Source organism: Macaca nemestrina, chromosome 2 (assembly GCF_043159975.1).
Source record: "Macaca nemestrina isolate mMacNem1 chromosome 2, mMacNem.hap1, whole genome shotgun sequence".
NCBI classification, from domain to species: Eukaryota; Metazoa; Chordata; class Mammalia; order Primates; family Cercopithecidae; genus Macaca; species Macaca nemestrina.
In genome coordinates this window covers 185,661,622-185,684,037 of record NC_092126.1, presented here as the reverse complement: position 1 = coordinate 185,684,037, position 22,416 = coordinate 185,661,622, and the positions used below count along the sequence as shown (strand labels likewise).

The following is a 22,416-nucleotide window of genomic DNA, read 5'->3' as shown; positions in this document are numbered from 1 at the left end:
CAAAAAGAATAGGAAAGCTTTTTATGTACTGTTAAGGAAATATCTCCAAGATACATTAAGGAAAAAAAAAAAAAAAAGGCCAGGCGCGGTGGCTCATGCCTGTAATCCCAGCACTTTGGGAGGTAGAGGCGGGTGGATCACCTGATTATCAGGCATTCGAGACCAGCCTGAACAACATGGTGAAATCCCGTCTCTACTAAAATACAAAAAAAATTAGCCAGGTGTGGTGGTGCTTGTCTGTAATCCCAGCTACTCCAGAGGTTGAGGCAGGAGAATCGCTTGAACCTGGGAGGCTGAGGTTGCAGTGAGTCAAGATTGCGCTCCAGTCTGAGCAACAAGAGTCAAACTCCATCTCAAAATAAATAAATAAATAAATAAAAACCTACAACGAATTGTGTATAGTATGCCCCATTTGTATATACAAATGAAGGGGATATGAAATCTGTTACTAGTGTTGCGTAACTTATTTTGGCGGTATGGGGAACTGAGTGAAGGGATGAGAGGCAGGAGAAAGACTATCTTATGCCTTTGTACACTTAAAAATTATGTGAATTACCTATTTCATAAAGTAAGAAAAAGACTGGATTAAAATCTGGTGAATATCTGTGGTTAAAAGAAGGGAAAAAAAAGAGAATTTATGATCCTGAGTTGGCAAAAATCCTCCAAAGAGAGAATGCGCTACATGAACTTATTCACGTGAGAAAAGTTTCAGTTAAGGATATAAATAAATAGAAGTAGTTCTTGTAATGCAGAGTAATTTGATATTTTGACACTTTGCACAAGTAGGAGTGAGGCTTTTCTATATTTTTACTCTCTAATGTGAAACTGGGTAGAGTTGACACAGCCACAGATTTATCAACATAACTCATTTTTACGTGGTCACCTGTCATCCACCTTGACCTCTCCAGTATGACCCAGGACAGGTTATTAACCTCAGAGTCTTTTGTGATAAATCAAGGGAGTTGGTTTTCATCCGTAAGGTCTCTCTCAGCTTTAGCATACCAGCCAAAACTCCATGGCTATTAGGTGTGTACAAAATTGATATGCCTTACAATTAGAAAGATTTATGTTTTTTTTGGGAAAGTCACATATGAAAATGCTTTAGTTAATCCTCCATGTGATCCTAACATTTTGGTCATTTGATTTGAAAGCTTCACCTGTGTTTAAAATGAATTAATTTAGTGTCGCTGTGTCAAGCACCAGTCTAGGTCCTGGGAATCCAGCAGTTAACAAGGTGCAGCATTGTCTTTGCCTTAAAGCACTGATGCAGTTTTGTGGGGAAGGCAGACATTGCACAAATTTTTCTTTTCACTTGAAGTAAGTACCAAGGTAACATGTAGGGGACTGTAGGAGCATTTAACAAATGTGAGCCCATCCTTGAGGCTCTCAGAGGAAACTTTTAATCTCATTTAAGCTATTTCTCCTGGAACATGTGTCTAAGTAACGTCTTTCTGTTCTTGATTTATAAACTTTGGACAATATATATTGACTTCTGGTTATGGTAGATGAGCACTTAGCCATTTTATACCCTTCCACATCTCATTACTTATCCAGCCAAAATAATCATTATAATTGGAAGATTAAATAAACCTGTCGATTTCTATGACTATGTAGCTGTTGTTTTCTGCTAAGCCAAGTGCTGTACTATGGTTACTTTCTTTGTGTGATATTTTGGTTTTCATGGAGTAAATTACCTTGTTTTTCATTTTCTTATTGCTGCTACTTCTAGAATGCACAAACACTCTTATAAAACCACCACTTTCAGTGTTTTTTTGACATCATTAAATCACATCTACCAGTTTACCCCATGCCTTCCAAGACCTTTCTCTTGGTCTTTGTGTCTTCCTGTAATTTGTATAACCTAGTAGTTCCCAAGCTTCCTGCATTGATCTCTACTACTCAGCCCTATGTGAGAGCACCTATTTTTGGACCTCATGTATTCCTCTTTCTTGGTTAACTCCCCCTTTTGTTGGCATATATCTAACAAGAAAGGGTGCATCTTAGATAATTTTTTTTTTTTTTAGTCTTTGCCTTTTTCTACTCTAGTAAATCATAGTTTCGGTATAAATTTATAGACTCAAAATTACTTGCACGCAGATTTCTGAAGACATTTTTCTATTAGCCTTCTCTTTAATTCTGGATTGTTGGGAAATCTGAGGCTAGTATAATTTCTGGACCTATTTTTGTGATTCATTTTTTCTTTGCAAATTTTGAAATCTCTTTTCAATGTAGACTCCACAAATGCACAGTAATGAACCTTGCACAGTGCCTTTTTAATTTATTTTGCTGGACAGTTGGCAGGCTCTTTCTCTTGAGAGGCTTATATCTTTCGATTTAGAATGGAGAGTTTGGCTCAAGCTCCCCGTGTGTGGTCTGTGCTTTCTATACTTTTATTCTTGGTATTCCAGAGTCTGGAGGCTTCTCTTTTTAAAAATTGCTAGGCTCCTGCCAAATGTTATAATTTGGAGATGTGAGTTCACTAAGAAATCAACTGACAAGAGGAAGATTAATAGGAGAAATGACATAGAAATTTATTAGCATGCAGGGCGAAAAAAATCACAGAGTGACTACCAAATATCCCAGTAAGGTACAGATGCTGATATACCCCACCTCTTAGGAGAGAGGAAAGTGGATGATTTTAGGGGACTAGTAAATGATTTTTATGGGAACTCAGTGAGCTTGAAGAACATAACAAAGGCCTGGGACAAAATCTGTTGGGCCCACGGAACAGACAGTGGTTTATGACAAAAGTCTGTTGAGATATTATGACAGACTTCAGTCTTTCTTCTTGTGACGTGAGTTCAGTTAATGAAAACTAGGGAAGGGACTAGAGGTAATTGTTTTCTTCTTTGATGGGTCCAAACTTTAAGCAGATAAGAGAACTTCAGAGAACAGAACTTCATTCTGTGCTTTGGGAGAGACAGAGGAGCAAAGACAAAAGACAAAGGTGGAGTTCAGAGAGACCTTGAGGCTGCTCAGTTCAGCATGTCAAAGTGCCATATTTTGGGATATGGGATTCTGAGTTTTTATCTATTCTTTTTTGTAAAAGAATTATTGATACATAATTATTATACTGTTTATGGAGTGAGTATATGTGATATTGTGTTACATTCATGCAATGTGTAATGATCAAATCAGGGTTTTTAGGATATCACTTCAGCTTAGCACTTCACTGTTAGTGCAGGAGGGAGATTAGCGTTAACAATAGTGTATTATAAAATAGCTAGAAGATAAGATTTGAAATGCTACCAACACAAAGAAATGATAAAAGTTTTATTTATTCTAAATTATATTTCTGCCTGTTTTTCTTTTCTTTGAAAATCTCATCTATCCTGAATGCTGTTATTCTTCATCTTTTTTTTTTTTTTAACCTGGTAGCTTATTTCCTCTTATTAATTGCTTTACCATCATTTCCATGGGACAGAGTTAAACGTGTTCACCTATACTGTTTTGCCAGAAATAGCTAGAAAATCTTTGCAATTATCATTGTTGCCAAACTTTTTAATTCTTTGAGTATAAATTGAACTCCATAACCTAACCTCTCAATGATGGCTATGAGGAAATAATTGCTTGCTCATGGATAGGAAGAATCAATATCGTGAAAATGGCCATACTGACCAAAGTAATTTATAGATTCAATGCTATCCCCATCAAGCTACCACTGACTTTCTTCACAGAATTAGAAAAAACTACTTTAAATTTCACATAGAACCAAAAAAAAAAAAAAGAGTGCATATAGCCAAGACAATCCTAAGCAAAAAGAACAAAGCTGGAGGCATCATGCTACCTGACTTCAAACTATATTACAAGGCTACAGTAACCAAAACAGCATGGTACTGGTACAAAAACAGATATATAGACCAATGGAACAGAACAGAGGCCTCATAAATAATGCCACACATCTATAACCGTCTCATCGTTCTCAAACCTGACAAAAAACAAGCAATGGAGAAAGGATTCCCTATTTAATAAATGGTTTTGGGAAAACTGGCTAGCCATATGCAGAAAACTGAAACTGGATGCCTTCCTTACACTGTATACAAAAATTAACTCAAGATGGATTAAAGACTTAAATGTAAGACCTAAAACCATAAAAACCCTAGAAGAAAAGCTAAGCAATACCATTCAGGACATGGGCATGGACAAAGACTTCATGACTAAAACACCAAAAGCAATGGTAACAAAAGCCAAAATAGACAAATAGGATCTAATTAAACTAAAGAGCTTCTGCACAGCAAAAGAAACTATCATCAGAGTGAACAGGCAGCCTACAGAATGAGAGAAAATTTTTACAATCTATCCATCTGACAAAGGGCTAATATCCAGAATCTACAAAGAACTTAAACAAATTTACAAGAAAAAAACAACCCCATCAAAAAGTGGGCAAAGGATATTAAGAGACACTTCTCAAAAGAAGATATTTATGCAGCCAATGAACATATGAAAAAAAGCTCATGTCACTGGTCATTAGAGAAATGCAAATCAAAACCACAATGAGATACCTTCTCACATGTTATAATGGCGATCATTAAAACGTCAGGAAACAAAAGATACTGGAGAGGATGTGGAGAAATAGGAATGCTTTTACAATCTTGGTGGGAGTGTAAATTAGCTTAACCATTGTGGAAGACAGTGTGGTGATTCCTCAAGGACCTAGAACCAGAGATACCATTTGACCCAGCAATCCCATTACTGGGTATATACCCAAAAGATTATAAATCATACTACTATAAAGACACATGCACATGTATGTTTATTGCAGCACTGTACACAATAGCAAAGACTTGGAACCAATCCAAATGCCCATCAATGATAGACTAGATAAAGAAAATGTGGCACATATACACCATGGAATACTATGCAGCCATAAAAAAGATGAGTTTTTGTCCTTTGCAGGGACATGAATGAAGCTGGAAACCATCATTCTCAGCAAACTATCACAAGAACAGAAAACCAAACACCACATGTTCTTACTCATAAGTGGGAGTTGAACAATGAGAACACTTGGATACAGGGAGGGGAACATCACACACCAGGGCCTATTGGTGGGTTGTCAGGAGGTGTCTAGGGGAGGGATAGCATTAGGAGAAATACCTAATGTAGATGACGGGTTGATGGGTGCAGCAAACCACCATGGCACGTGTATACCTATGTAACAAACCTGCAGGTTCCGGCCATGTATCCCAGAACTTAAAAGTATAATAATAAAATTGCTAAAAGATTACAAAACAGAGGTTTTCTGCTGTCATAGTCTGTGTTGTTACATAGCTGTGTGCTATAAAGGAATACCTGAGGCTGGGTAGTTCATAAAGAAAAGGGATTTATTTAGCTCACGATTCTGATGGCTGGAATGTTAAGACTGGGCATCTGCATCTGATGAGGGTGTCAAGCTGCTCCCAGTTGTGGTGGAAGATACAGGAATCACTTGGGAAGAAAGGAAACAAGGGGTCAGGAGGTGCCAGGTTCTTTTTAACAGCCAGTTTTCGTGGAACTAACAGAGTGAAAAATCACTCACCACCACTCCAGGGAGGGCATTAATCTATTCCTGAGGAATTCACCTCCATGACCCAAACACCTCCCGCTGGGCCCCACTGCCAACACTGGGGGTTGAATTTCAACGTGAGCTTTGGAGGGGACAAACATCCAAACCATAGCACTTGCATACTTCTAAAATCAGATATGCTTTTAAGTGCTGCTTTCAAGTAAGGTGTTGGCACAAAAATATAACCCATTGTAATAGGCAGAATTCCAAGATGGACCCTAGCATAGTTACAGAAAACAGTTAAGGAAAAATATTTTATATGTTATTTATGACAAACAGTACAAATGGCAGTGTCAGAAGTGAAGTGAAAATGGTATTTGGGTGGTCTCACCAATATTTGTTTTATGTAATTTTTAGAAGATATGCTAGAAATTTTTATCTTTCATATTAAAATTTATACAAAGGTGGTTGCTACCTCAGTGGCAGATCATAAATTTCTTGTAACTACCATGCTTCTTATGACAAAGAATGAAGTATTTTGAATTTGATGTTTTAATAACTGGGGACAGATTAGGTGAGATGTAAAGTCTCTTGCCTTTTATTGTCTTGTCAAAGCACAAAGGCTCTTTCACAGGCTGGAAGGATGGCATTGTGCTTTTTATCAGTAAGAGCTGAAAATGTGAACCGTAATAATGGTGTTGCATTGTTCTAAGTAGGCAAATAAATTTTTGGCCATGTTGCATATATTATGATACAAAGGAATTAACATTAGGTAATATTTGCAGTATTTGTATTTTGTTATTTAATTGCTTGCATTTTTTGCACTGACTTGTTTTTGCTTTCTTTTTCATCAGCTATGCTACTTTTTTTTTTCTCTTTTTGATAGTAATATTTGCTTTTACAAAACAGGTATAAAATTATAAGAGGACCAAAAAGCAAAAGCACACTCATAACCCTACCCACTCAGAAACATATATCGTTCTTTCAAATGATTCCCTATGGGTTTGTCTAAATACGTCTTCATGTCTAAATATTTTTATAAAAGTAAAAGTTCTTCTTCAAGAGTTTGGAACTTGAATTTTTTTCACTTAACAATAGTGCTGTAACATTTCTGACAATAATACATTTATTTATATGTTGTAAAAATAATTTAAAATTGAATTATTAGAACAACTTAGTTGTGTCATCACTTTTCAGAATCTTGTTTGCATATCTAAATGTGTCTCTACTTACATAGGGTTGTATTCTAATGGGGAGGGAAGAAAATATCTAGATTAATATATAATATGCTTTGAAGTAAAAATAAAATGGGGAGGGATAGGGGCATAATGACAGTGGTGAGTCCAGGTAGGGTGGTCATGAAAGGTGTCTGTATTGGGTAGCATTTAAGCAAAGACCCCGGTGATATCCGGGAGTGGGGCATGAACAAGTCTGAGGAAAGAATTTTCTGGGCAGAAGGAACATTCAGTTAGAAGGTCCTGGGGCACAATCATGTGGCACAGATGCCAGTGTGGACAGAGACACAGAATTAGAGGAGGAGTGGGTGTTAGTGACATGGGGAAGAGAGCCAGGGGCCAATGAGGTAGGACTTGTTAGTTCATAGTAAGGAGTTGAAATGATGAGTTTACTTTTGGAAAGTATCACTGGGCATGTGTTTATATGTGTTTGTAAATGTGTTTTTATATTCACATATATATTATCTGTTTATCTGTGTCTGGAAGAATTTACAGAGGAGGAAGGATTTCAGTTGGAGGGGAGGTCAGCCCAGGTCAGATTCTGGGGAGCTTTGCGAGGGCACAATCTCGGGTCTCCAGTTCCCTGTCCTCAGAACAGTTTGTTGAAAGATATGTGAATGAATGCTCCATTTTAGAAAGCAGCTAAAATACTGTTGTGAGTTCACATCACAGCAAGAGATTGAGGGTATTGAATCTTGCGGGGGTGAGTCAAACATTCAGAATCTGAAGGTTATGAGGTAGATGGAGAACTTGGGGAGAATGGAGCAATCACTCACAACACATGTATGGTAGACAGCTCAGGCACATCTCAGACGTACTGAGATTCTCACTCTGCAGCCTGTGATTTAACTGTAATTATGGGTCTTATTTTGGGTGCGTGAGTTGGGGGACAGGAAATAAGGCAGCCTCAAGGTAGATACATAAATTATAGGAGAGGACTGACATTATAGAGAAAAGGAGTGTCAGAAGTCTCAGATTGTGAAGCAACAGAGCCTCATAATCATGCCTACCTTTCCTCTCTCCTCCTGATTTTTCTCTAGAATTTTGAAATCATGCAACTGCCAGATGTTTGGGCTAAAATATATGCTGTTTGAGTGCCTTAAAATTGCAGCTTTTAGTTACCTTTTAATTTGAAGCCCAGAAATAGTGCCATAACCACCTGTTTTATATTCTGTTAATAGCCATTAAAAAAATACAAGTACCACTCTACTGCTGGCAGACACCATTTGTGAATGGACAGTTTTCCAGATGGTGATTTGCAAATCATTGGTGTGGAACTCTATCTTTCTTCCCATATCATTGGACCTGCTGGATGGTGCTCCAGGCCGGTGCACAAAAGTCAATTTAATCCATAATGCATCTGCAGTATAGCTTTGAACAAAGAAAATTATAGAACTTGTCACGTGAGGCTATATTTCTAAGAAAAATATCCCAAGGGTAATGTAGATCCCATGGCTTGAGCAGACCCTTTGGGAGGGTGTGAGGATGAAGTCCTTGCTGTATTTAAGGACCCAAAAGAGGGCCAAGAGGTGGAATCTGAGGGAATAGAGGGCAGGCCCAGAGCGAGCCTCAGTCATTTTGAAATAAGGAACGGTAGACATTTCTGCCTCTTTGTTATGGTGCCCTCATGCTAGTTTTGATCTAAGTTGGTTTCTTGGCCGTAGTCTTTCTCATCTTTTACCAGAAAAGCCTCAAGTTTAGTCTGCCTGTTTTTTTCCCACCCATTCTTCTGTTGTAGAACATAGCAATGTGGGATTTTAGATCTGACAGAGATCTCATATCAGCTGGTCTGAACCTTTTTAATTTACATGGTTGTAAAATCAGATCCAAAAACGTTCATTTTGACAAGTGCATTTTGTCCTCAAGGTGCTGTCTCTGAAACAGACAAAAGTTCATTCTGAGTTGTTGCAAAGCATTTTACTACTTATGACAGAGGGAGAGGGAGTGGATGGGTAAAGATCTCGTCTTGTTCTGCATTATTTTTCATTTAGTCCGAGGGGAAGTCTCACCTGGAAGACTGGGGTATTATTTGATCACATTTTAAGGGAAGGATAGGTTCTGGCTACTTTTAGGACTTCATCACAGGAGTTGGGTCAGGTGGGCTGTGTGGTGAGGAGGGACATACCAGGAAGGAAAGGCCTAATGAAGCTGAGGTAGAAGGAGAGGTGCTGCTGAGTGGACCAGGCTTTTGGAACCAGCAGTTTTACGGTAGTGGGGGAAGATAAAATGATGGGGAGATTTGCCCTGATTCTTTTTCCCTGTTCTCAACAGTATTGCTGATTCTTCTACTGTATACCACACCTCATGTAGTAGAAGTGAAAATCTCAAGTGGGAGGATACTTTCAGGCAGCATCAGTTTTGAGTGGAGTTGGAAACAAAGGAGAGAAGGTAAATCGGCCCTGGAAGTGGAGAAATGTCCCTGTGGACAGAGGGTTGGGGTGTGCTGTTTAGATGTAAGAGCATTCCCAAATTAGGGACTACCTTATGTTAAGTGACCTCATATTTGGGGGTGCTCTGAATTGCTGCCAGTGATGGCATTAGCACCAACGATCTCTTCCTCTCTCAAAAGGGCAAGAATTCGTAGACTCTGGCATCCATAGAGAAGTAGACAAGCCTCCAGAAGACGCTTATGGAAGCTGTATTCAGGTCTTTACCGTTTCCAGATTTTCCTGATGCAGTCACGGTTATGTGTGAGAGAAAGGCATAGGAGGAGGAGGTGCCCAACAGGTGCTTACAGGAGGGGAGGAAAGCTTTACTCTCCCTTACACCCTCCACTGAGTGTACCCTTTGTTTCTGTGCGTCTGTCCTGTGGCCATCCAAGAAGGTGTTTTCTTACCTCATGAGAAATTGACTCTGAGAGAGGCCCGGAAGCTTCCCTTGTGCTCCAGTCTGTGGTATGGACTGAACGAGGGGAATTTTTTCCTTCCAGGTCCCACCCTATACTTTCAGTGCTATATGTGCTCATTAGGGCAACACTGCTTTTCTGGATGGAGGAGCTTTGCTGAACAGCAGTGTTGGAAAATGGGTAGTGTTTTCTAAATAATTGTTACCTAATCTTTAGCCACACTTAACATATTTAAATAATAAGTGGAGATCCTCCTGGTCAGATTTTTCTCTTCCCTCTACATCTATCAGTTGTTGATGTCAGCTAAAGATAGAGAGGCTCTCAGACCATTGTTTATCAAGAATGGGGTCAGAGGGCCACCTGCCTTAGAACAACCTGGGGTAAAGGGTGATGTGTAGCTCAAAATGGAGATTCCTGGACCCCGTTCCAACTGGATTCCTTGACAATCAGGCCCAGAAATCTGTTTGAGAAACATAGATACCCCAGGTGATTCCGATGAATATAGACATGAGTTCTGAAAGAATGAGGGCAAGGACCTGTCTGGTTTGTACATTGTGCAACCCCCAGCACCAAGAACGGTGCCTGACACATACATGTGTGCACTAGTAGTTTGTTGAGTGGGTGAGTTCTTCCGCCCAGTTTTCCGCTGCTTTTCTGCTATTGGTTAGGGAATCTTGTTATAATTTAATTTTAAGAAAATAATATATCTTCAGTGACAGGTTAGGAGTTCTCCTTTATGTAAATTATTTGAAATTTAGAAGGTTAAAGTGATCCTTTTTTTGCATTGCCGATGAAAAATATTTTATGTCTGGCACAGAGTCACATAAAGGCTAAATAACTATATGTTGAATTCATTTTCAGGCATGGTCCAAATAAAGTTACTTGAAAGATGAGGGGCTTTTATGTTACATTGACCTTCATATTTGAGCTATTTTGAAAGATTAATTCTTAAAGTTCTGTTAGCTAAGATGAGGCTATTTAGAAATGTTAGGTGGTTTTATTTGTGCCTACGTGTGATTTTGAATTCTGCTTTTCACCCTCTGCCATGAATAAAATGTCTGCTTTCTAAAAATATTGCTAATTGAAATACCCTGGGTCCCAAAGGGGGTTAAATTGTGAGCAAACAATAGGAATGGATTGTGGTCTCTCATGAAGTTTGAGGCGAACATGTTTCTCTCTCCTTGGTATTTATTTTTTAAGAGACTGAAAATATCACCCCAAGCCTTTTGAGCCCTTTTAGTTTTATTTTATATTATATTTGTACTAAGCAGACATCTGAGTGTTCACTGTTTTTGAGTATATTTAGCTGCTGTGTTCTCATTTTTTGTGTGTTTTGTTTTATTTTTAAATCAACTGAAAATGACCTTGCTTTTGTTGAGTGATTTTTTCCCACCAGCCCCACTCCCTACTTAATGGTTTTAGAGAAGTATGTTGTAGGATAGGAATGGCTGGCATATTCTTTCAAGAGACTTATATGCTACCTCCTTGAGAAAAAAAAACTGATGTTATAATTATATTGTCCCCAGTGTAACAGTGTTTTCTGATGAAGGTAAGCAGGCACAAATGGAAATATGGTTATAGATTTTTTTTTTTTTTGAGACAGGGTCTCACTCTATCACCCAGGTGGAGTACAGTGTCATCCTGAATAGCTGGGACTACAAACGCGCACCACCATGCCCAGCGTTTTGTTTTGTTTTGTTTTGTTTTGTTTTGTTTTGTCAAGACAAGGTTGCCATGTTGCCCAGGCTGGTCTCGAACTCCTAATCTTAAGCCATCTGCCTGCCTCAGCCTCCCAAAGTATTGGGATTACAGGCCACACTACACCTGGCCTGGTTATAGGTTATTTTTTAAAAGTCATCTAACAAATACTATTTGAGTGCCTTCGTGGTCCCGGGTGGGATGCCAGGCTCTGGGATACAGACATGAACGATACATCTTCTGAATTAATAAGTTTATATTCTCATTGGGAAGATGGACAACTAGCTGTTAATGATAAAGAGTGGCAAATATGTGGGAGGTATTGCTGCATGCAGTGAGAGCACAAAAAATACAAGTAAAACCAGAACTAGGCTGTAAAGGATTTAGAGAACTAGGCTGGGAAGGATGTTGCAAGCAGCAGATTAAAGTGATTTGTAGGTGTGTAAACTTTGGTATATTCTAGTAATGTCAAGTGGTTATGGGTAACAGTTATATCAGGAGCTAGGGCATGAATAATGTTATCTATGCTAAGAATGTTTCATGTAGCAAAGTGTTGAAATTTTAATAAAAGCAATGATTTTTATCAGTCAACCAAAATTTTAAAATATGTCGTTTGCTTTAAAACTCAACACATTTTAAAATTTTGGTTTAGTAATAAGAATCATGCAACTTAAAGGATATAAGGGAGAATTTTAAGAAATATCAAGTAATTTTTCTTTTGGTGATTTTAACTTAAATTCTTTCATTGTTTGCTCAGTACTTACATGCTGATTTCCTGCTGTGTTTTTCTGGAATGTGTGTGTGTGTCTGTAGTCTGTACTTGGAAGTGATTACTGGTACTTGAAAAGACTGAGTTCTGCCATAATCTCATGAACTTAGCTGCATTTTCTGGAGAGCTTTTATATTAGAAAGGAAACCTTTACCGTTTTCATTTACAGTCTTAGGCAGGAGGTTTATAGAAAATCCTGTAAACACACCAAATGAAGCAGAATTTCAGGAATCCTGAAGCATGAACTAGGAGACTAAAATTAGATGTTGTATGTTTAGATAGTTTTTAGGTAGATCATTCAAAATAGATTGTAGTTAGATCACTTGTCGAGGTCAGCATTATTCTTAATTATACCCCAAATCTTTATAACATGATCTTTTTATATGTATTTGCCAGTTTGTTTTTGTTAATTTGAGCTGAAATAGACCAAAATCAATTCACGTTTACTTCAAAAAAAAAAAAAAAAAAAAAACCAAAAACTGAATCGTAAACAGCCTTTTGGCAAAAGATAAAGACTAGTAAAATAGAAAAAAGAGATAAGAACTTATTCACTTTTAAAGAAGCAATTATGAGACATTCTTATTTTATACATATGTACAGGTTGCAATTCTGTATTGTACAATATTTTCTATTGTTTTGTTCTTGATTTTATTCCTGAATTGCCCCACAGAATTTTTTATGTGTTTAACACACAGCTTATGTGTTTATATATATGTGTGTGTGTGTATATATATGTGTGTGTGTGTGTATATATATATATATATACACACTTTTTCTATTGACATTTAGAAGGTTTAAGGATCTGTCTAGCTGTATCTGTTTGGTCCATGTGTTTGTGCATGGAGTCTTGGACTTAATGACATTTTATCCATTGTATTTTCCAGGTGTTCATGATTTATTTTTTGTTTCCATATTTTGACCATGACCATTTGTTTCTTGGATACTGTGCATAATAACATAGACTTTTATGGATAGAAAATCTAAATGGCATAAATCGTGTCCTGTCTTTCCATCTGATCTGCTTTGGGACGGCCTTTATATACTTCCTCCTTTCCAGGCCTTCCACCACCAGTGACCACTATTCGACATCTGGCCCACTCTCAGTCATCCTCCTGCTTATGCTTGTCCCCTCCTTGAAGGCTTCCCACTGCATGTAGGACAAAGGTCAGATTTTGTAACAGGTCAGGCCTGGTCTTCATAGTCTGGGATCCACTAATTTTTGGTCTCAGTCTCATCCCTTGGAGGATTACCTCTGTCCTTCGCAAGCTCTGTGCTCCAGACTTATATTAAAAGCAAACAAATAAAACTTGGTTTTCAGAAAATGCCTGATTCTCTATTACCACCTGCTTTTGCACCTCCTCTGAGGGTACTTTACTGAGCAAGTAGAATTGGTTGTTCCTTGTTTCTTTTATGCTTCATAGAATTTTGTTCATTTAGCAATTATAACTCTTATGAAACTGTATTAAGGTTTATGTATTAGTCTCTCCAACTAGACAGAGTTTTGCAAAGAACCTGATGTACTCATTTTTATATCCTTAAGGCTAAGCACAATCCTTGGCATATGGTAGACAGTCAATAATCTTTAGAGTGAAGCTACTTAATTTGTCTAGTATTATGAAAGTATGAAAACAGGATAATGTTTAAAAAGAGATATAAATATTTAGATCTGGAAGCTGGGCGCAGTGACTCATGCCTGTAATCCGAGCACTTTGGGCCAAGATTGGAGTTCAAGGCCAGGAGTTCAAGACCAGCCTGGGCAACATAGTTGAGACCCCCATCTCTACAAAAAATGAAATAACTGGGCATGGTAGCATGCACCTGTAGTCTTAGCTACTTAGGAGGATGAGCCAGGAGGATTGCTTGAGCCCAGGAGGTCGCAGTGAGCTATGATTGCACCACTGCACTCCAGCCTGGGCAACAGAACAAGACTATCTCTAAAAAAGAAAAAAAAAATCTTAAATGTGTCTTGGGAAACTAGTTTATAATGACATCCCAAAAGGCATCTGAGGAGGTATTCCAGACTAAAGACAGTTAGAAGTAACTATCTGGGAAATCAGATTTTAAGGTGCCATCTGGAACACGTTTGGGGCTAGATAAGCCTACATCTATTTTTGAGTATTCCCAGAATTCACTAGATAGACCTAAATGTTTATAGTGATTTGCTGAATAGAAATGCATTCTGTTCCAAATAACACCCAGCATAGGCATTAAAAAAAGATCTGGCTGTGGGGAACCTTCACGTAAATAATATCTTAGAGTGCTAGCACTTGCCAGTGTTATGAAAGTAATACACAGGTGCTCTTTTGTTCAGATATATCGTTACTGTGATGTTGACTATTTGTATAAGAAAATATGAGGCACAATGAGTTCTCACAAATATCTGAAGCCTAGATGAACATTTTTGAATGCATTTTTTGAGTTTAGAGATTCAAATCAATATATCCTTGGTATAACATGGTGTATCAGTCTTTGGGCATGGAAGATAAAGGACCTTTCAGTTTAGGTTTAAATACAGAAAACTTTTAGTTTAGTAGTTTTAATTTCAAAAGAAACTGTGGTTTTTATTTTTCAGTGTTGAAAATGAGCCCATGAGCACAAGTCAGAAAAAGGAAAATGTACTTTCATCAGAAGCAGTAAAGGTATAGTTTTAAATTAATATTACTTTATATCAAGTAAATATCTTAAATTACTGTTAATTCTTTTAGATTCTATCATCTTATTTTACATTTCAAAAAGAACACGGTGTAATTACTTTTTGTGGAAATCCAGCCCGGCTTTGTCGGACACTTGCATCGGGAGGTGGGATGGGGGTCTGGATGGGTGGGGAAAGGCTCTGAGAAGGGAGTATACAGACTGGTGTTCTTGGCTTTGCCACTAACCCAACTGTGTGATCTTCAGCTGAGGCATTTAACTTCTCTATGTCTTTGTTTGCTAATCTGTAAGTCAGATTACATGACCTCCATGGTCTTTTTCCTAGGAAGTTCTGGGATTTATGAGTTTTCTGAGATGTTGCAAAGTAATAGTGCTTTTGGAGGGTAGAAGTTAATAATCTGTTTCTACATATCATTGTTCTGTGTTAGGTGTGTTTCGGTTAGCTTGCATATCATTCTTGGCTTCTCTAAGAGGACAAGCACAAAAAGTAGATACCTACACACCTACATAGGGAATTCTCCATGAGTAGTTGAAAATCCTTGAAAACCACTAAACCTTGTGATCTCTCTTTTTATTCATAAGTGATTTTCTAGAAATTTGATGTTTCCAATTTCTAGGTATGTGATCGTGTTTTGGTAGCTATCCCACAATCATGGCTTTTGGTCCCAGTTGCTTTCTTTTCGCATGATTTGTGACAGTCAAGGAGAAAATTGGAATCTTCTGGGAATTTCAGAATAAATTAGCTTGGTCAGTAGAAAGACTAAAATGTCATCTCAATTCTTCATGACTGATATAGGCACTTTGTAATATTTTTAAAAACTATATAATGCCCAGCGCATTACACATTATAAAGACAAAGTTGTTTTCTTTATGTCTACCTTCTCCATTAGAATAAAAAAAATTTATTGAAAGGAAAAAATGAAGATCACCTTGCTTTCCTTTCTTTACTCCTTTGTGAGTCTGGCTACCAAATCCTTCTCCTGGCGGTTTTATCATGTATCTCACTTCTCTTCTGCAATCAGTTGCTAGCCAGCCTGCTGGTTTACCATTGTATGGGCTCTATAGCTGCTGCTGCTTTTTCAGTTTGTACATGCTTCGAGTTTCCCTACTCAAGACTTTTACTTCTAATGCAATAAACGAAACTTGCCCTTGTGTTGTTTCATAGGAAGGCTGTTACATCTGAGATCTCAAACTTCCAAGTTTCTTTGGTTATCAGCTTTTGTCATTCCGTCTCTTAATCCCTTGTTTCCTCTGTACTCACTCTTGACCTTTACCAAACCTTCCTGCTTTCCTTGCTCCCTTTTCTTCTCTTAGTCTCTGCTTCTTTCCCCATTTAGCCTATACCTGATGGTTTATTTTAGCTATACTTTCACCTAAATAAATCTTTAGTGTTCAAACTTGAATAAATTCAGGCTCTTATTTCCAGTAGTGCTGTTTTCCACCTACAGAGGCTCTGAAAGTTACGTCTTTGTGGATTCAGTAAATATATTTGGCAAATAGAATAGCTGGGCCTCTATGCTAACAATCTTTTCTGTCCATTCTTAACATCTTGTTTTGAGTGCCGAGGATAATTTTATTTTGGCATCTAAGCCCCTAAGTAAATACCATGCAGTCATGAGACTGTTTCTCTTGTGATTTGAAGCCCATAAGCTTACTTATATATGGAAACTGCAGTTATCCCATAATAGAAAGGATATCGTGGCACTTTTTCTGGGGTATCCTGTGCATTTTGGCTCATGTAACTTTTAAAAAAACCTTCTGGAAGCTACTGGTAGGATTTCTTCAACCTAGCCACACAGACCCAGTTGTTCAGGGGCTGCTGCTACCAGGCATCATAACAAATATGTATTTTGGTAACATAACTTAAATTTTATAATGCTTTCTGTGATAAGAGAAAAAATGTGCAGTATTTCCCACTTGATCAGAACCATAACAGATTTATGTAAACATAACCTTATATAGTCTTCTTTTTGTGTTTGACCTTGAGATACCCAGTGATGATGTTGAAGATTGTTGGTTGCAAGACAAGTTTGAGCTACAAAAATTAATTGTATTTTTAAACAATTTTAGATTATGTTTTATATTAACTTGGGACATCATTAAATTTTTGATTGTTAAAATACCACTTACATGCTACACAAATTTTGCTATTTTGCTGACATCAGTGGCTACTTCTAACATTTACCTCTATTCTACTGGAATACGTATTTTATGTTAATAAGGTTTTTAATCTAGCTGGAGATGCTTCCAGAAATTTAGTCCACATTCTATCATTGTCTTGTAGCCTTAAACTCTTTCTTCATTCACATCTACTTTGTGTTATGCCCTGCTCTCTTCTACCTATATCAGATGAATATTTATCCCTTTCTCCCTTGTAAGGCTAAATTCCCTTAAGCCCCCACCTTGACTATACCATGTGCAGTGGTATTGGTGTCCTTACTTTACTGCCTCTCCTTGGGCCTTGCCTTGACTACTGCTATCCATCCATCTTCACTGGCTTCTGATTTGCATCAGGTCTCTGTTTCTCTTTAAATATATAAAATTAAAAACAATGTTTTTGTTTTATTTTTGTGAGTCTGGTTTCCTTTCCTTTCGGTCTGTTATTTTACTTTACTCCTGCCTTTTACCTCAAAATTCCTTATGAAAGTCTGTCTTAAGCATTGTTCAGTTCTTAATGCTTTCTGCTCTGATTCCTGTTTCTCTTTTAGTTCCTTCTGACATGGGAAGCCTGGTACTGTGTCTGGCACATGTGTCATGGATGCTCAGTACGTAGTCGCTGATTGAATGAAAGCTATTCCATGAAACCAGTTACATTCATGTTCACCAGTGACCTTTCGCTGACCACATTCAGTAACCTTTCCCTGGTTCTCATTCTATTTAACCAATTGAAACACTTTTTTTCCAAGTCTTTCTCTCCTTTTTAGAAATGTTCTTTGGTTTATTTTTGCTTCTGTGATATTGTCCTTTCTTGGTCCCATCCCTACCTCTGGCTACTTCCTTCAGTTTCAGTCACTGATTTCTTTTGGCTAAATACTTTTTCATGAAGATGTTTCTCAAAATCTTCAGTTCTCCTCAGTGTCAGACCTCTGAAGTAATATCTTCCAGTCTTTTGGTGTCATCTTTTGGCTCCTGTGTCTTTATCTGACATCCATCTAGAGTTCCAGACTTTATCAATGATCCAGACATTTCCCTGTGGATGTCCCTTTGATCTCAAATTCAGTTTCTCCAAAAGCCTTAATATCTTCAGTTTTTTTTTTAGTTTTTCTGTTTTTATTTTTTCTTGGGAGCATTAGTGGTGGAAAGTAGGGAGGATTATCTTACTGTTTGGGTGAAGGAAGAGCCCTTGGGCTCAACTTTTCTGTGTGAAGATTTTCAAGCAAACTCTTAGTTTTAATCCCATGTCTGACACTGCCTTAAGTGGTACCTAGTGTCTTGAAATCCGAAGTCATTTCAGATTGCCTATGTGATGGATTGTTTTGTTCCCCTTAGGTTCAGAGTCCCTTCTTGCAGTCACTTAGGTAGAAGCTTTCTCTGCTCATTTACTATGCATCTGTCTGCTTTTGCCTTCCTAACCTTTTCTGAAATCTCTTGCCTGCTATGTCTGGCCGTTTTTGCATTGCTATAAAGAAATACCTGAGGCTGGGTAATTTATAAAGAAAAGAGGTTTCATTGGCTCACAGTTCTGCAGGCTTTACAGAAAGCATGGCACCAACATCTGCTCAGCTTCTGGTGGAAATCATAGCAGAAGGCAAAGAAGGAGCAGACATGTCCCATAGCAAGAGCAGGAGTGAGAGAGAGGGGAAAGCTGCCACACACTTCTAAACAACCAGATCTCACCAGAACTCACTCGCTGTTGCAAGGACAGCACAAAGCCATCCGTGAGGGTTCTGCGCCCATGACCCAGACACCTCCCGCCAGGCCCCTCCTCCAACACTGGGGATTATATGTCAGTGTGAGGGGCAAACATCCAAGCTGTATCACCAGTTATATCTGTTCTCGTCTTGTCTTTGTACTTATAACTAAAAACAACAACAAAATAACACACCCTTGCCGGCCGGGCGCGGTGGCTCACGCCTGTAATCCCAGCACTTTGGGAGGCCGAGGCGGGCGGATCACAAGGTCAGGAGATCGAGACCATCCTGGCTAACACGATGAAACCCTGTCTCTACTAAAAATACAAAAAATTAGATGGGCGTGGTAGCGGGCGCCTGTAGTCCCAGATACTTGGGAGGCTGAGGCAGGAGAATGGCATGAACCCGGGAGGTGGAGCTTGCAGTGAGCCGAGATCGCGTCATTGCCCTCCAGCCTGGGCGACAGAGCCAGACTATATCTCAAAAAAAAAAAAAAAAAAAAAAGTCTGTCATGTATATTCTATGCAGAATGACAAATCCAAGGAGCTGAATATTTCCATTTCTTAAATTTCATTTGAGTAAATCCTACTTGTATAAGTGTATTTTGCAAAAAAAAAAAAAAAAAACAAACAAACAAAAAACAAAAAAAAACCACCCTTCATTTTAGAGTATTTAGTTCAAAAGAAAAAAATCAATGTGTATATTCTATGCACAGTGTTAAACGGAATTTATATCCCTTTGTATATAGTTGAAAAAAGCAAATCTCAAATTAAGTCACTTGACACAACTCCCACTGGTAATGAACAGAGGCAAGAGAATTTAGAGAGAATGATTCTTCCCATTCGTGTACTGAATTTATAAGCTATATTCATAAACTTCATTTATCAAAGAAATCCTATTAAAACATAAAAAGAACTATGGCAGTAAGTCTTCTTCCAGAAATGAACCATGAGCTAAATAAGATTATTATATCTGGACCACAGGTTGTAGATTCTCCAACCCAGTCCTCAATACATTGATGATTATTATGCATATTCTCCATAGCTTGGCATCTGCCTTATATAAAATCTACCACTGGTCCCAATTTAGGAGTGGTGCTCATGACTAATCAGACAACTTTGGTGAAGGATTTACCATCTTTTAAGAGGAAGTATTTGGTGTATGCCTGTGATATTCCTGTAAATAAAATGAAATTAATAAGTATCAACTTAATGCACATCAGTATCAGATGTTTATGACACATAACACTTATTTCTAATAAGTAAATCACTTACTACAAAGAACCATATTTTTTGTTGCCACTGTTTAATAATTGACATGTGGAAATGGAAGAATTGTAGCTCAAGAATGTTTCACTGAGGAAGAATGATCACTAATTGTTCTTTACATTAATGCCTGTATTTAGAATACAGATTCATGTAGTAAGATTAATATTTTAAATATATGCATCTGTTCATATTTTGATTTTATGTAGCTCCTCTTTCCTTATTAGATTTTCAACTCTTTCTCAGTGAGAGTAAAATGGTAGTCAAATTTAAATGTGTTAACTGTTGTCTTGGTTAGAGGGAAATTAATTATTGAATGGATTTTTAAAATATTTATGGCTTTAGTGTATGCTTGCTATCTTTGTTTGTTGTTGTTGTTGTTGTTTTGAGACGGAGTCTTGCTCTGTCGCCCAGGCTGGAGTGAGTGCAGTGGTGCGATCTCGTCTCACTGAAATCTTTACCTCCCGAGTTCAAACGATTCTCTTGCCTCACCCTCCCGAATAGCTGGGACTACAGGCATGTGCCACCATGCTCGGCTAATTTTTTGTATTTTTAGTAGAAACGGGGTTTCACCGTGTTAGCCAGGATGGTCTGGATCTCCTGACCTTGTGATCTACCCGCCTCAGCCTCCCAAAGTGCTGGGATTGCAAGCATGAGCCACTGCACCCAGCCTGTTTGTTTTCTAACAGACAGGTCTTGCTATATCCAGCTGGCCTCAAACTCCTGGGCTCAAGCAATTCGCTCACCTCAGTCTCCTGAGTAGCTGGGACTACAGACAGGCATACACCATTGCTCCCAGTGCTTGCTGTCTTTTTTTCTCAGGAATGAAAATAGTTGTAGCAATATCATGTCAGTTTAACGTACAGATTTTTATACGTCTCTTTTTCAAACATAAAAGTGCCCCCACCCCAACAATAATTGTACTTGCAACCCCGCATATAAATAGATTACAGCAAAGTTTTCCCTGTTGATGTTGGGAATGATTTGCCCGGAGCTTCCCAGTCAGCCACTGTTCTCTGCCCCTGCCATTCCTGGCACCTCCTTGGAACAGTTTTGAAATTACATGTGTAATGATGGAAAGAACACAGTCTTTGTAACCAGATATGCCTGGACTTCAATCCTAGATCTTCCAGGTGGTAGCTTGGTACCTTTGGGAATGTATTTAACCTCTCTGAATTCTGGTTTATTGACCTGTAGTGGGGTGGGTCCTTATTTCACAGAGGTGTTTTAGAATTAACTGAGATAACATGTTAAGTATTGTACAATGCCTGACACAGAGAAGGTACTTGGTAAAATGATTGCCTTCTTGCCATATAGTCTGACTAAAACTTAGAGATACTGTGAATCGTTGCTTGAAAATGGTGGTGATTTATTCTGGGTGAATAGTATAGAAGGCAGATATTTGAAATATTGATTCTGCATGATGTTTGAGAAGAAGGTATGTACAAGAAGGCATATTGGCCGGGCGCGGTGGCTCAAGCCTGTAATCCCAGCACTTTGGGAGGCCGAGACGGGCGGATCACGAGGTCGGGAGATCGAGACCATCCTGGCTAACACGGTGAAACCCCGTCTCTACTAAAAAAATACAAAAAACTAGCCGGGCGACGTGGCGGGCGCCTGTAGTCCCAGCTACTCGGGAGGCTGAGGCAGGAGAATGGCGTAAACCCGGGAGGCGGAGCTTGCAGTGAGCTGATATCCGGCCACTGCACTCTAGCCTGGGCAGCAGAGTGAGACTCCGTCTCAAAAAAAAAAAAAAAAAAAAAAAAAAAAAAGAAGGCATACCATATTTAACTTTAGCTGGAAGTCAAAATCTTGCCTCTTGATTGCTTCTGAAAAAAAAAATGTGTGCTATTGGAGTGCCCGAAATGGAAAATGCGCTGTGTGTTACTGCGCTATCCAGATGACCAAATGGACTGCCAGGGCTTAAGCCTATCATTGTGGCTGATGGTAGTCTGGGGACTTGACATCTTGTAGTTATTGAATTGATTGTGTTGTAAGGTATCTGGTTTGATTTGCAGTCACTTCAACTATGGTGTACCTGGAATAGTCCTACATTGTGGTATGAGGGAGTATCTTATCAAAATGAAAACTGAATATGAAGGATCATGTATGTACTCTAGATTTTTATGAGAAAATTTGCCTTTACAGGTGTCAGATACTGATTCTGGAACACAAGAGTAAGCCCCAGAAAGCTCTCAGAGAATCAAAAGCATTTATTATTCTGGCCCAGTGCTTTTGCTGAAATACTTATATCGTAAAAGGAGGGAATGGCTTTCCTCCCATTCCTTTTCTTGTTCTTTTCTCTTCTCTCTTTATATACCTGCCCTGGTTGATTTGATTTCTGCCTGCGTCTTGGCCAATGACTAGCTCATATATGTTCCTTTAGCCCAGCATATATCCTGAGCTTCAGGGTGATAAAGCCTGCTATTTCATGGACCTCTCCTCTCAGCTAAAGTTTGACATACTCAAAGTTGAATTCATTTTATTTTAGCTTTCTGCTGTTTCTAGAAGTACCACCACACTACCCAATCTTGACACCTGGGAATGAATCTAGTATTTTATCCCCCTTCCCATTGAACTAAGGCCCATCAACAGCCCTTGCTTCATAGCCATACCCAT

The 22,416-nt window shown here is 38.4% G+C and overlaps 1 protein-coding gene across 2 annotated transcripts in view; it reads left to right on the top strand.

The window, feature by feature from the left end:
• The window catches only part of LOC105477438 (crystallin beta-gamma domain containing 3), a 124,042-nt gene that overhangs the window by 6,611 nt on the left and 95,015 nt on the right, over window positions 1–22,416 (top strand). Inside the window, exon 2 of one of the 2 annotated variants that reach the window (XM_011733937.3) lies at window positions 14,602–14,668. The exons of the other annotated variant lie outside the window; for it this stretch is intronic. Coding sequence (XP_011732239.2) covers window positions 14,602–14,668 — 67 coding nt within the window. The remainder of the gene's footprint in view (window positions 1–14,601; window positions 14,669–22,416) is intronic. 2 annotated transcript variants of the gene reach the window in all.